The 16110-nt window shown below is 39.3% G+C and overlaps 1 protein-coding gene across 1 annotated transcript; it reads right to left on the bottom strand.

Moving 5' to 3' along the window:
- Positions 1-4007: 4007 nt before the first annotated feature.
- Positions 4008-14565, bottom strand: BMS1 (BMS1 ribosome biogenesis factor). Its single transcript, XM_081823869.1, has 10 exons — positions 14120-14565; positions 13289-13462; positions 10547-10735; positions 10277-10457; positions 10023-10081; positions 8916-9038; positions 7812-7959; positions 7290-7465; positions 5072-5233; positions 4008-4547 (listed from the first exon to the last, which is right to left on the bottom strand). The coding sequence occupies exons 2-10, from the start codon at positions 13364-13366 to the stop codon at positions 4317-4319; spliced, it is 1347 nt and encodes a 448-aa protein (XP_081679995.1). The 5' UTR covers positions 13367-13462; positions 14120-14565; the 3' UTR covers positions 4008-4316.
- Between the last annotated feature and the right edge of the window lie 1545 nt (positions 14566-16110).

Raw genomic sequence — 16110 nt, 5'->3', positions numbered from 1 at the left:
GTCATTAAGGAAATGCGAATTAAAACCACATGAGATACTACTACATACCCATTAGAATGGCTAAAATGAAAACCACTGGCAGTGTTAAGTGATGATGAAGGGGCAGAGTACTGGAACTCGCTCCCTCTTACTGGTGGTAGGAAAGCAAAAATGGTGCAGCCACTCTGGAAGAGTCTGGCAGTTTTCTTAGACCATACGACCGACTCCTACGCCTAGGTATTTACCCTGGAGTAATGAAAACTTATGTTCACATAAAAACCTCCACACAAGGGGAAGAATGAAGCGGGGGAAATCGGAGGGGTAGACGAACCATGACAGATGATGGACTCTGAAAAACAAACTGAGGGTTCTAGAGGGGAGGGGGGTGGGACGATGGGTTAGCCTGGTGGTGGGTATTGAGGAGGGCACATTCTGCATGGAGCACTGGGTGTTATGCACAAACAATGAATCATGGAACACTACATCTAAAACTAATGATGTAATGTATGGGGATTAACATAAGAATAATAAAAAAAATGAATCTTAACAAATGACTGGCTATAGTGAATAAAAATGAGAGTACAAAAGAAAAAAAAAAAAAAACAACCTCCACACAAATGTTTAGAGCAGTTATGTTCATAATTGCCCAAAGCTGGAAAAAAAAAAAAAAAACCAGTGTCCCTCTGTTAGTGAATAGATAACCAACTGTGGTCTCCCTATACAGTTGGATATTATTTAGTAATCAAATGGAAAGCATCACTGATACACAGAACAATTGGGATAGATTTCAAAGGCACGAGGCTTAGAGAAAGTAGCCATCACAAGAGATTATGTGCCTTATGGTTCTACTTACATGACATTCTCAAAACAAAGCTGTGGTGTGGAATAGCATGTCAGTAGTTAGCAGGGTGGGGTGGGGGACGGTTGGGAGGGCTACCTCATGAGTTAGTGCTTGGGAGAGAGAGGATTGTTTGGTATCTTGATTGTGGTAGTGGTTACATGAATCTGTGTATGTGTTAAAATACATAGGCTTACACACCTCTTTAAAATGGGACCAGAGGAGAAAAATAAAAATTTGAAAATCTGTTCTGTACCAGTTACCTTGCATGTAATCTCATTAAATCCTTACATACTGCAAAATTGGTTATTAACCCCATCTTATAGACAAGAAACTTGAAACTCAGAGATACTCAGCAACTTCCCTAGTCACATCACAGTGAATGGCAGACCCTTCCTACACCTCAGCACTGGGATGGTCAAGTCTGCCCAAAGTAGTGTAAGACACTGGCTGGGAAAGACAGGCTGTCCTACCTGTTGATGTCACCTACATGTCTGGCTTCTGTGCACAGCCTTGCTGAGCTGCACCTGCTCAGCTCTAGTCAAGTGAAGTGCAACACAATCAATGGGCTTCTTGGGCTGCACTGCTCTGCTTATATGGGTTGGACTTGGTGATTTTGAGGTATGTGAAAATACTGAACCAATGGGAAGCATGCTAGACTAAGACCCACCTGTGTTCAATTTTGACCCCTCCCTAGATAACTCAATCCTCTTCCAGGAGGGTGTTGATGTCTCTTCGGAATGCATTTTAAGCCCAGATAGGTCAACCTGAGCTTCAGACAGTATTCCTAACTACCTCCTCAGATGTCTCCATATGGCTGTCCCACAGGTACCATCCCCTAAAACTGAGTTCCTCACTACCCAGCAGCCCAGCCAGCAAAATCCTCAGTGCAAGCCAGACACCTAGGAGTCCAGGGATCTTTCCTGAAAACCCCTTGTTCTCACAACTCTCAGATCCAACATACCTCCAATGTTACCTCCTAAAGCTCTAGCATCCCCCACTTCTCCCTCTCTGTACCATCTTCTACCACTCCTGTGTCAGCCTCCTTCCAGGATTTACCTCTGGATTCCCTCTGCATTATTTTCTACCCCACAGTAAAGGGAATTTTTCAAAAATACAAATCTGACCATGTTTTCCCAGCTAAACATTCTCCAAAGGGCTTTCCAGTATCTTGAGATAAAGACAGTATCTTAATGCAGCCTCATCGCCTGCCTCTCCATTTCCTTCTCTATCTTCCTCTGTAGTTTCCTGCAACCCTCTGCCCATCCTGGCTCCAAACACACTGGCTTATAGGTATCGTGCTGCCTTGTGCCACAGGGCCTTTGTACATACATTCCTGCTGGCTGATACTCTTCTTCCCACTCCTCTACCTTTTGCCAAGTTAACCTGCTTCTTCGGATCATGCATCAGAGGTCACTTGCTTCCTTTAAGGAAGCCTTTCCAGACCTCCCACACTGTAGAGCCACGCTGTCCTCAACATAGTCACTGGCCATGCCAGCTATCAAGTAACTGAAATGTCTGACTACTGCTGAGGAACTGGACATTTAGTTTTGTTTAATTTTAATGAATTTCAATTTAAAAACTGGTACTAAGTTCAGTTATATTTGAAACAACTAGGGTATGTCAATCTTTTACACTATAAATTTAATGAAATCTAGGTATAAATCAAGTATTTTCCACAAAATTTAGCATCTGAATTGAGAGTTGCTGTAAGAGTAAAGCACACACCCAAATTTCAAAAATGGCAAATAGAAATGTCGACTATCTCATTAGTGATTCTTATATGGACTGTATGTGGTGGTAAGTGGTAACATTTTAGATATATTGGCTTAAAAATAAAAGTACTAAAATTCATTTCACCTGTTTTCTCTTCCCTTGTATTAATGTGGTAGTACCGTATTTCTGTCAGATTCAGAGGGCATTGTCCAGAAGGGAAACCCTGACCACGCTGGTCCTCCAGGTTGGGGTTCTTGCTGCCCCCCTCAGTGGAGGGCAGACGGTTGCACGGGCCAGGATCTGTCTCCTTGAGTTGAGCCAGCCTGGGGCACCAGGCCAGTCCTCAGTTCTGTCTCTTCGGTCAGGAGTCCACAGGGGGGGAAAAGACATTTAAGAGGATGGTAAAACAGCTTCACTTAGATAACAACTCCCCTACAAGGATATCATTACACAGTTAACTTTGCCAGAACCTAGTTTGTAAAGCACACGATCACATTCAAGGCTCTCCGCACCCTGCAAGTGGCAAGCCACCTACTGCATCTGGGGTCTTGGGCAGGGGAAGTGTGTTGAGGAAGGCACAGGGAGGAGACAGAAAGCTCAGCAGCAGCTCCCCTTCTGTCCTCCTGTACACTTGCTGCCAGGCCACGGCATCTTGGCAGCTAGGGAGCAATCACATTTAGTGACAGGGCAAGAATTTAATTAGTTCATCCCCGCCTTTACTGTCCTCCTGTAAGGTGCCTGACACCAAGAGCATTAGGTTCTGGGTACAGAACTGGGAGCTGGCGAGCAGCGCAGGTGGCCACCTCAGGAAGGAGTCGTTCCGGGCAGCGCTTCCCAGGTATCTGGATCTCAAGATCTTTACACTCTTAAATATGAGGACTTCAAAGAGTTTTTCTTCAAGTGGATTGTATCTATCAATTTTTACTATGTAAGAAATGAAAGAAAATGTTAAAAGTATTTTTTATTAATTTGTTTTAAAAGAACACAAACTAGCCCATTACATGGTTAACATAAATAGAAGCAGCTGGATTCCCCCATCTGCAGTCAGGCTACTGCGCTATGGCACATCACATGGCCTCTGGGAAACTCAGCTGTGCACTGGACCATACACTCTTTTCTAAATTTTATTTATTATTATTATTTTTAAGATTTTACTTATTTATCTGACAGAGAGAGAGAGAGAGAGCGAGAGAGGGAACCCAAGCAGGGGGAGTGGGAGAGGGAGAAGCAGGCTTCCCATGGAGCAGGGAGCCCGATGTGGGGCTCGATCCCAGGACCCTGGGATCATGACCTGAGACGAAGGCAGATGCTTAACGACTGAGCCACCCAGGCGCGCTCTCTTTTCCAAATTTTAAAGCTGAGTTTTCAAGTCAATATTTTCCCCTCTCTGGAAGACTCATCATGAAGGTGGCAGAACAAGCAATTATCTACAATCATCAAGCATTCATCCCTAATGAAAACTATTAAGCCAAAATTAAGAGGAAAGTATTTTAATGATATTTTTGTAGCACAAATAATTAAACTGAGACAGGTAAGAGGAATGTGAAGGAATCTACAAAACCATAAATAATATTCCTTTAAATCTTGACATAACCTAGATGCTGAGAATGAACGGGTGTCCTATCAACAGAGTTTCCACTTCTCCTCTCAAAAGCACAGTCTGGGCGACAAATCCAACAAAGAGGTCTTTCTTGAGCACCAGTGCCCTGTTGTCATTTACAAGTACTGTAATATTTGAAACCATCCATCTCTGCAGATCCAAATGACAGTGTCTGTCTGAAGCTCATTTTGATGGCTCCTCAGGCCCCTTCAGGCTGGACTTCTGATTTCTCCTTTCTTTCTGACCCTGAATTCGGAAGAGCTTCTTCCTGAGGTCCTTCTGTCGCTTCAGTTTCTCTTCTTCCTCCTTCTGCTTCACTTTGAAGTGTTCTTTATTGTGCAGATGTCGTTGCTCCTTGGCCTTCTTCATCTTCTGACTGTGCACTGTACTCAGAGCGTCCAGCAGTGCAAGGATCTGACAAGGACAAAACCCAGTGAGCACCAGAATACTCCTACATCATGCTTTCCTTCTAAGTTTCAGGGGACCTAAACACCTCAGCTGATGTATCAAAACTAGAATCAATCTATGATCCAAATGAATATTAACTCAGGGAAAATTCATCCTGAACTAGGAAATCATAATTGCATGGAGGCGTAAGTAGGAGCATATTTACTGAGCAAAATACTTAAAGAATGGCCTTCACCAATAACCACCTTTGTTAATCACTGTGGATACAGTGTACAACTAAGACAGAGTGATTTGCCAGCTGGGTGCCTATTACTCCCCATTAAAATGCATAAGACACAGCATGACTAAACAAAAGAAGGGAAATGGACTCTGGCCTTTCCTCTAACTTCCAGTTCTAGTGCCTCAAATAAGTCTGGCTCTTATCCTTTCCTGAAGAAAAATGAGAACGCAACAGAAACACCAACTGTGCTACTGAGAGCATTACTTTCACATCTAAATGCAACACACAGGAAGCCATCCGTTGACAGTACCTTCCTCTCATGAGGTTCCCGTATGACGGCTGGTCTCAGCCTATCCTTCGGCATCTTGCCTGCCTTTGCTTGGGTCTTGGGCTTGTTCTTAAATGGCAGGGCCTTCTGCAAGGCTTTTGGAATGTGCAGTGAATTAAAATGTTTCTTTTGCCTCACAATCGGCTAAAAAGAAAAATAAAAACAGCGATGTATTTAAATTATGATCTATATGCATTTAAAACTTGCCTAAAATCTTCTCAGTGGATTGACTTTTCCACATGATCAGTAACACCAGAGTCTGCTGATCATCAGAAATGAGGATTCAATCATCCATCAAATGTGATTGCCTCAATGGATGTACATTGCTCTAAGCGAAACAGAGAAATACACAGAATATACTTACAATTCTCCCAAAAAATCAACTGTGTCCATGTCTATGGTATGAACTATGGGGATCTCAACATAGCAGATGAACATATCCAAAGTTTCTTTTAATGGAAAACCCACATCTTATTTTGGGGGCACTGAGGTAGTTTCTTCTAGCCTAATAACAATAATCTAGGTGTCCATCTTCACTATCAACCTCTGTGGATTTAAGGACATAGTTCTTCCTCCAATCAGCAGTAGCTCAAGTGTTCCCATCCCTGATTCTCATTAAAAAGTTTAACTTTATTCTGTTTCTGATGGAAGGCCAGCTGAGAAAAATGAGATTTAAATGACATATAAAGAATAAATACTCTCTACATTCAATTTTTAAGGTAATCTAATTTCTATGCTTAAATTGAGATTACCAAAACTCTTAACTGCCTCAAAAATAGTTAATAAGTGCAAAGTCTTGCCCTAGGTCTTTACCAAGGTCAACATCAACTATATAGAGAATATTGCTGCTATGTCTTTAAATTTATTATTAAAGACATCATCCATGATAATATTCAATATTCTCTGTTTAGGAGGAACCTAAAATGCTTAGAATGAAGGAACTCGGAGAAATCACATTCTGAAAAAAGAGTAAGCACCACAAGCTAGAGGTGGTACTTGTAGGTACCATGTCCTGTAGTATATTTTATTAGAAATTCATGTAACAGGATTAAAAATTGTATTATTAATTATTTTATTAAAAAAGTAATGCCTAGGAAATTTGTTTCTGGCAGAATGGCAGACTGATATCCTGAACACCCCTCTTATTATAAAACAATTTATATTTATCCTGCATTAAAACAAATCTTTTCAAATGCATTGTTAACCTGTGAAGAAAATAATGAAAGTTCTCAAAGACCAAAATCCAAATGAAATGGGATTTTGAAAGGCACTGAGAACTTAAAATTAAAAAAATACTGATGATGCCAACTACTGGCAACTACTGTTGGTGGGAGTCTAACCTGGTACACTACACCAGAATATTGTAGGCATCATACAGTGAAGCTGAACACGTGCATACCCCATACCTGGCAATCCCAACCTGGGGGGATCGATGCAAAAGAAATGTGTGCACATGAACACCAAACAAGTCACATGTAAGTGTTCAGGGCAGCATTTATAATGGCCAAAAATTGGAAATAATGTCCATCAATGAATAAACTGACATTATAACATAATAGATTTCTACTCAACAATAACAACAAATGCAGTGCCTACAAGAACATGAATGAATCTCATAAAACTGAAAGAAAAGAAACCAGGCAAAACAGTATATACTATATTTTATAAAACTCAAAAATAGCAGAACTAATTTACATGTCAGGAGTTGAGAGAATGGCTATCTCTGAGGTGGAGGTGGGGTAGTGACTAGGAGAAGTCACAAGGGGGCTTTTGTCGTGCTGGTAATTCTATTGCTTGATCCAGGTGATGGCAATTTGGGTGTGTTAAATTCATGAGCTATATGCTTATGATCTGTATATTTTTCTGTATTTAACACTTCACTACAAAGTTTATTAAAACTTCCCAAAAGAACCCACTCACATTGCTTCAATAAAGATTAGCACATTAATGTTTTTTAAAGTAATACATGTATCTGATGGGGGAAAAAATAGTTCAAAAGAGTATACAATGAAGAGTTTGTCTCCTTTCCAACCCACGAAAACCCCTATTACCACTTTCCTGCATTCTTTCCAAAATATTCTATGAATATACATGTTCATTCAAATTTAATGGTAGGTTTCCTACTTGAAAATAGAAAACATTATGTACAAAGCATCTGGATGACCCCCATCTATGGAGCACATGTGTGAGTGACTGTTACCTTATACAAAGAATCCTTGTTGGGCTTTAGTTTGACACCATGGGCAAGCCGGAGTTGACCAGTGGTCCGCATTCCTGACCAGGTGTCTTTCTCACCAACTGGTTTCAACAAAGATGTTACTGGGTTATAGAAGGCTGGAATGGAGACAGGATACCAGGTTCTCATGAAGACAATATCTGGAAAAAGAGACAACTTACTTTAACATTTTCAAAAGAAGATTCATCTTGTCAAGCAAAAGAACAAATCATTCCCCCCAAACTTCTCTAACTGGCTGCACGGTTTTTGAAGAGAGACTTCACCAAGTAAACTACTCTTGAATATCACAAAACTTGTACTGGGTGTGAATCACATGGCTCCACACACAGCATGACTCGGCACACTGCATAAGATGCTCCAACTGGGGAGAGCTGGAGCCGATTCCAATTTTCTAAAACCTGAACTACAACCTCTAGTCTACACTGGCTAGAAATCAACAGTGAATAGTAACACGCTGTTATGGTTATACTACAAAGTTATATTTACCACTCATCAGCAACTTATCCTCAAAGCTGGCCCGGAAAGCTCCTTCTGGAGCCCGGAGTGCTTTCTTGATCTGTCCCCTTATGCCACTGACAGTTCGAATCACAGCGCCTTCAAATTTGGCCACTTCCAAGGCAGAATTAAACATTCCCTATAGGTATACGAAAAAAAAATACATACACACAAAATCAGACATTTTACTTCTTATTTCATAAATGAATCCTTGGTAAAAAAAAAAAAAACAAACAACTTCTTTAATAGTGCTAAAATAATCAAAATGTTTTTTCCCCACCAAGAGTGGAATTACTAGGTCAAAAGGAATACAATTCTATTTCATCTTCCCCAAAATAACATTAATCAAGATTCTATTGTAGGCTCATTAGCATGCTCATCACCGATATCTTTGTAGAAGAAAAGATCAAAAAGATATCTATCAGACTGAACTGGCCTAGAGAGCCTTTGCTGTCATCAGCCAGGGCTGGGCTGCAGCTCATATCCTATGACTTAGGTGCACATGCTCAGAAAAGAAAGAGAGTTGGATAAATGTTAGTGTCTTTATTACCTGATATTACAAGAATATTTTATGATCATCTTAACTCAGTACTTTTATGGAAACCCCCACTAATAAGATTTTCAATAAATGTCACTCAAACTACCCTCCCACATTATACTGCATAACAGAGAATCCATTTCTCCATACCCCTGCCAACAAGTATTTTACAAAATACTTTGTCTATTTTTCTACTGAGCTGTTTAATAAACCTATGATTTCCCCCCTTTCTTATTAACACAAACCAAAAAGGCAGGGAAAAAAAGCCAGTGAATGAGATTACATATTTTCAATATTAGCTCTGTCACAGTCCCACACGGAATAAGGAATAGCCTCGATTAGTAAGTAGCTCTATTAACGTCACCTTGAAATTTTCTGAGCATATTTAAATAACATAGAGACCAATAGGAAGTAGTAAACCAAAAGTAGCAAAGACCAAGTTTATAAAAGATTTCAAATACTCTTTTGAAAACATCAGACTATATTTTAGAAGTATTTCATTCCCCTTTCAATAAAATATACACTTATAAATATGTGAGTATACAGATAATACGGACCTTAATGAATGACGTATTCTTGAAAATTTTGTAAGGAAAACCAGTTAGCTTTAATTTCTTCACAATTTTTATGGATTTATCCAGATCGAGGACAACTCCTGTGGCAGCTATCCGGAAATCAGGCTGGGAAGAACCCCCAAAATTTGAATACAGGAATAATATCAGTAAGAGAAAAACTGTAATTCTAGGATGCAATAAATTCCTAAAGTGCATTTCACTTACAACCAGCTAAGAAAGAACAAAAAAGAATATCTGAACATACAAAGCAGTATTTTAACAAAATCTGAAGCTATAATATATGTAAGCCAAACTAATGATGATGTCTTGAGTATTCTCTGGAGGGTAATTTCGCAATAACATAATTTTAAAACAATGACCAATTTGGAATGGAAAGGAATATGAAAATTTGGTTACAATGTTTAAGAAATTAAATTGTGGACCCCCAGAGCAGATTTTATCTGCTCATTATTCTGTTTTCTGTCAAACAGGGCCAATAAAACCTGCTCTGATTGATCAAATGAAGACTGTATGAACATACTTTGCTAAACCAGCATTACTAGGGCTAGTCTTATGTCTAGCTGGTATCCGAAGTATCCTTAGAACCTAGCATAATGTTTAGCACATGGTGAGCACTACTTAGAATATTTTTAGAAAAATAAGGGGTGCCTGGGTGGCTCAGTAGGTTAAGCAACCAACTCTTGATTTCAGCTTGGGTCATGATCTCAGGGTTGTGGGATCGAGCCCCATGTTGGGCTCCAAGCTCAGCAGGGAGTCTGCTTGAAGATTCTCTCTCTCTCTCTCTCACCCTCTGCCCCCCACTCCACGCATATGTGCACACTCTCTCTAAAATAAATTTTTAAAAAAAAAAAAGAAAAAAGTCCAAAAATGCATAAAAATATAAAATGTCATCAGTACCATAATAATTCTACCTCTCCCTTCATTCCCACATCCTACTTAAAAAGATGTAGAAAAATTAAAAGCAGAGAGAAGTTTGCTATGAATACTAAAAAACGAGCCATTTTCAACTTCAAGTTTCATGTACATATTCCATATTCAAGACATATTTCTCATACACAATCTGGAAAATAAAACATTCAAGGTATTTACCATTATGCCACTGACAGACTGTACTGCCAAGAACCCAGTTCCCTGTGGAGTGATTGGACCTTAAAGAAAATAGGGAGAAAAAAAAGGAAAGAAAGAAAGAAATACAGTGAATCACAAATTCTGAATTCCATTTTACATATGTACCTCAATCCAAAAAAAAGAGAAAAATCTTATGAATTGGGATTTAATAGAGAAAAGTAAAACTGTAATGGCTTAAATTAACCTACAAGCAAGTTATTCCAATCACATATTACCCCAAAAGGTTGCTCCACAATGCATGTGCTGTGGGGTGTATTTTAGAAGCCTTTGTCTTCCATTGTGGTCTTCAATATAATAGAGTGGAATAGTCTGAAACCTCCTCCACCCTACAGAAAAAATGATTGGATCTCGGGACTTGAGGATTTTCTTATACCAACGATGTTTCTTCAGACGCATCTGAGGGGAGAAGAGATTTCAATAAGATTAGTGGTGGAAGTATGTCCCAAGAACCCCAATTGTCAAAGCATGCAGCAAAGGGTACCTACCTGTACATATCCAACATTGCCTTCACTATTGCCCAAACCACCCAAAATAATTGGGTAATGGGGGTCAAAGTTAAGCACAAATTCACAGGGGACATTTTCTATCTCAATTCGAACATACATCCCAGGTCGAAAACCCTCATATTGAACTCTGGTTTCATCATCTTGATCTTCAAATTCTGCTCGGTTAAGCTAGATATGAGAGCAGGGAAAAAAAAACAATGAAAAAACCCACAATGCTGTTATCTTTAATAAAAGTTAAGATTAACATTTTAAAAAATGAGCACTATCTCATAAAGGAACATGGACATAATCACTTACGCTTTATCCTCTTTAAAAAGAACATACATTCTTATCTGTACAGTTTGTTCAGGATATATCCCAACTGTTTTCTCCTTTGTTGCTCCAAGATACAGTAAATGCAAACAACTCTGAAAGCAACCCTCAATGCTGGTCAGCCAACACTCTCAGCTTCCCAGTCCACACTTTCTTTTCTTACTCTCCAATATCCAATATCCAGTATCTCCTCCCTCATCCTCACTCTCAGCTGTTGACTGTTTAATTCACTCAAAAACTAAGCAGTCTAAAAGAATCTCCACAGCAATCTCTTCTACCAGGGTTTATACCCACATCCAGCCTTTTATTTTATCTTGTTATTATTATATTTATTACTTATTATATTACTGAAATTAATTAAAATTAAATAAAAATTTTAAATTCAGTCCCCCGGTCACAGTAGTCACATTTCAAGTGATCAGTATCAACACGTGGCTAGTGGCTACAATACAAGACAGCACAGATAGACATTTCCGTTACTACAGAAAGTTCATTTGGGCAGCTACTATAGATTTATTTTATGCCAAACTTCACTTGCATACTAGGTATCATTCACTCTTACTGAACTTTATTCTAACAGGTCTTGCCTGTTATTTCTCCCATCTTAACATCTTCTTTTGACTCTACTTCCTCCAACTACTGCCCCATTTCTCTGCTTCTCTCTGAAGTAAAATGGCTTATAAGTTTTCTATATTCATAGTCTCCAGTTCCTCTGCTCCCATTCTCTTAAATCCCCCCAACTTGGACTTTAACCCACACTCCATAAAAATGCTTGCCAAAATCACGTAGGGCCTCCACATTCCAATCCAGTTGTCAATTTTGTCTTCATTGTAGTTAATACATCATCAGGATTTAAAATAATTTATCCCTCCTTCTATGGTGGCTTCCAGCTTACTTCGGGTTCTCTTCAATTTCTTCTCTCTCCTGAGCACTGCTGAATCCCCACTGCTGCTTCATCCTCTCTGCCCAGCCTCTTACAATGGAGTACCCACTGTCAGTCCTAGTCCTCTCCTCTCCTGACTCCACGCTCACTTCCCAGGGCATCCCATCCACTTCATGGCTTTAAGTAGCATCTAGATGCTGAGGACTGTACATCCAAGTCCCTGGCCCCAATCTCTCTCCAGGGCTCCTCACTGACTACTTGAATAGCTCCACTTGTCTGAGAGAGATCTCAAACCCAACAGCTCTAAACTTCATCTTCTTAGACAAACCTGCACCAACTAGAGGTTTTCCTATCTTACTGACAACTCAATCCTTCCAGCAAGTCATCCTTATTTCCTCTCACACACCCCACAATCTACCTTTGATCTACCTTTCGAAAGTGTATATCCAGAATTTGACTCTTTCGCCTCCACTGCCACACACGTCCCCACCCCCCATGGCAAGTCATCTTAATCTTACTGAACTCTTGCCACAGCAATCCTTTCAAAGGTAAGCAGGTCATACATGTCTTTCCTCTGTTCAAAACCCCCCATGGGTCCCCATTTCACTCAGAGTAAAAAATTCAAAGTCCTTTACAAAAGGCCACAAGATTCTAGGTGATTTTAAGTTATAAATGAACTGAAGCAAAGACTTCAGAACTAGCTTTACACGTCTTAGTTACTAACTTCTATCAAAAGTCAGTATAGACTTAGAACCACTATATTAATGACTAACCAGGAGATACTTTCTTTGAACAGATGAAAGCCTAGGTTGGGCAAAGCCTGCTGACGGCATTTTCAGAAATCATATGCTTAACCTGTTTAAGATGTATTACGATATGTTCTAGTTTACAGGAATTATTGGTGGTCCCCCTTGTCAAAGCACAACTCAAACACTCACCATCAACTGCATACACATCTTTGTATCTCCTTCAGAGTGAGTTCATCAAGTCAGTCTGTTCAGCATCCCAGGCAGGGGGGCCAGACTATCTTCTTTTCAGCATTCCACATGTTCCCTTTATCTCCACATCTGACCCGACACTTGAAATATCCTCTGAACTCTGACCAAGGTGAATTTTTAGAAAAGCCTCCCTGGACAGCACTGGTGTATGCAAGAATCACCTACCCATTCAAATTAATTATGATTCCAGGGAGCAGTAGTCAGAATGCTAAGGCAATGCCTGCATTTAAATAAACACTGTCTCAAATCACTACACCGAGAGATCCTCAGCAGTTGCTGCCTGTCTCAGCCATTTTTACTTCCTCAATGCTTGGTATAAAATAGATATTGGTATCTTTCTGTTCAATTTCTGATTGAAAAAACAATCAGATGACTGCATGAATAAACACACTTATCTGCATCTTGACCTAAGAACCCAAACCTGAGGCAGAGAAGCAGGTCAGGAAGCAGAGACCTAAACGAAATTATGTATTCACAACACTGTATTATAGCCTTGAAATAAAGCTGATAGGAACCAAGTTTTCTTACCTGTGCTTGTTTATGCATTTCTCCTTTAAGATCATCAAAATACGTGCTTTCTCCTTCATCATATTCTGCATCAAACATCTCCTTCAATTTTCTCTTCTTATCCAAATGCTTTTTCTTGGCACTTTCCTCTGCACTGGGGTCAATTTCTTCCTTAACTTCTTCTGCATCTTCAATCTTAAATTTCCAGAAGAGAAAATTTTGTAAAAGTTTGTGGAGATCTTTTCTTTAAACATTAAAGCAGATTTTTTAAAGTTCTATCTGAGCTGCAAAAGTCTTGGTTATGATCATTAGGAAGACAAAACAAAAACCAAACGAAACCAAACACAGCCTTTGGCTCTAAATAACATGTACTACTACAAGAGACATTTAGACATCTGCATTACAATACACTGTCACTCCTTAATCTGGCTGGGAATGCCAAATATAAATAAAAATAACAGCAAGTGTCCCCACCCAGATGCTCCCCAGACACTGTTCTAAAGAAATACTAGGGAGAATAGGGATTTAGTTTTTTTAAATGGTACTTAAATTAAGAGGAGAATGATGGCAAAAGGAATGGTAGAGAGAAAAACAGTGACTTGGGAGCTAAACTTTCAATGACTGAAGAATCATAATGACAACAAGAGGTAGTAGGTATCACCCAAAAGATCAAGAATAACAAACCAACAACTTTGATCTGTTCCCAATCTCCACATTTTTAGGAAGGAATCCCTCTACTCTGTAATCTACACAGATAATAAGATCTGCATTTCTTAATATGGGCCTCTCTCAGGACATACTGACCACAGATCAAGGACCAGTGACTGACAGCCAGCCATGACAAAATCATACCTGAGTATCTGCACTGGGTTTTCCCTTGTGCACGTCCCCCGTTTCCAGGTCTTCAAAGTCACCATAGAGCTCTTCTGGGAAAAGAACAGCCAAATGTCCTCTGTGAATAGGGCTTGCATATGACACTGTAGCACCACCAGGTGCACTGCATACTCTGAAGCCCAAATTTCATTTTTACTTATTGCTACACACCCCAGAAGAATCCTGTACTTCCACAGGCTTCTTTTTCTTGTTGTATTGTCAGTATTTCACCACCTGTTTGGATGAAGCTCATGGACTCAACCCATATTTCCTTACTTTACTTCGATATCCCACTTAGCCAAGAGCTGTTTTTCCAGTACAGGTGGTAAACACTTTGCAGCAGAGATGCACACAGAGATATATGCATGGCCCTGCAGGTGAGCCCCCAAGACCAACAGTGACATGAAAAAACCAAGGCTTGATTAATAACACATAGGACAAAGAGTCTCAATAGTAAGATCAACACAACACAATGCCTGGCATACCTAGGAAAAATCTTGGATTACATAAAATACAGGACTTAGAGTAAGAGTGGTACCCAAAATAATGCTGAACCACATGAAGAGCTCATTAATTCACTCATCCATTTGTTTTTAGAGCTCTAAGTTTAGCTATGGGTCCTAACCTTAAAACAAAAAGATGCTAAAACTCCTTTGGGAAGCAATATTTAGAAGTAATATTTAGATAAAATATTTTCATATAAGAAAGAGCCAAAGAATCAAAGAGCCAAAGAAGATACAGCAGATGGGAAGATTCCATTTGTAATAAAAACAAAAAAGGACAAAATATTTAGGACTAAACCTTACAAGAAATGTGCCAAAACTTTATTTTAAAAACTTAAAAAGCTTTAATATGCTACTAAAGAACACATGGAATAGACATTAGCTAACACTTGCAAGTGCTTTACAGACAAGTATTTTATGTGCCTAACTACATTCTTCAACACAACCTAATGAAGTAGGTGTGGTTAATGTTATCTACTGAACAAAGATTACCATATATTTGAAAAAGAAGACTCAATATCAGAAAGATGTCAATTCTCCTTTTATCACAGTTATAATAAAAAACACCACCAAGAAAAGACAACCTACTGAATGGGAGAAGATATTTGCAAATGACATATCCAGTAAAGGGTAAGTATCCAAAATATATATACAACTCAATACCAAAAAAACCCAAATAATTCAATTAAAAACGGGCAGAAGACATGAACAGACATTTCTCCACTGACCAAAAGACACATGAAAAGATGCTCAACATCACTCATTGTCAGGGAAATGCAAATCAAAACCACAGTGAGATCCAACTCACACCTGTCAGAATGACTAAAATAAAAAACACAAAAAACAAGTGTAGGCAAGGATACGGAAAAAAAGGAACCCTTGTGCACTGTTGGTGGGAATACAAACTGGTGCAGGAAGACAGTATGGAGGTTCCTCAAAAAATTAAAAATAGAGGGCGCCTGGGTGGCTCAGTTGGTTAAGCGACTGCCTTCGGCTCAGGTCATGATCCTGGAGTCCTGGGATCGAGTCCCGCATCGGGCTCCCTGCTCGGCAGGGAGTCTGCTTCTCCCTCTGACCCTTCCAACCCTCCTCCCTCTCATGTGCTCTCTCTCTCAGTCTCTCTCTCTCAAATAAATAAATAAAATCTTTAAAAAAAAAAAATTAAAAATAGAACTATCAGATAATCCAGTAATTGCACTACTGGGTATTTACCCAAAGAATATGAAAATACTAATTTGAAAGGATATATGCATCCTTATGTTTATTATAACACTATTTACAATAGCCAAATTATGGAAGTAGCCCAAGCGTCCATCGATAGATGAATGGATAAAGAAGATGTGTGGGTGTGTTTGTGTGTGTGTGTAAAATGGAATATTATTCAGCCATCAAAAAGAATGAAATCTTGCCATTTGCAACAACATGAATGGAGCTAGAGAGCAAAATAAGTTAGTCAGAGAAAGACGA

This window comes from Leptonychotes weddellii, chromosome 6, assembly GCF_054177405.1.
Source record: "Leptonychotes weddellii isolate Sample4059 chromosome 6, ASM5417740v2, whole genome shotgun sequence".
In the NCBI taxonomy this organism is placed as follows: Eukaryota; Metazoa; Chordata; class Mammalia; order Carnivora; family Phocidae; genus Leptonychotes; species Leptonychotes weddellii.
Note: the sequence above shows the minus strand (reverse complement) of the source record. Positions and strands in the feature narration are given on the sequence as shown.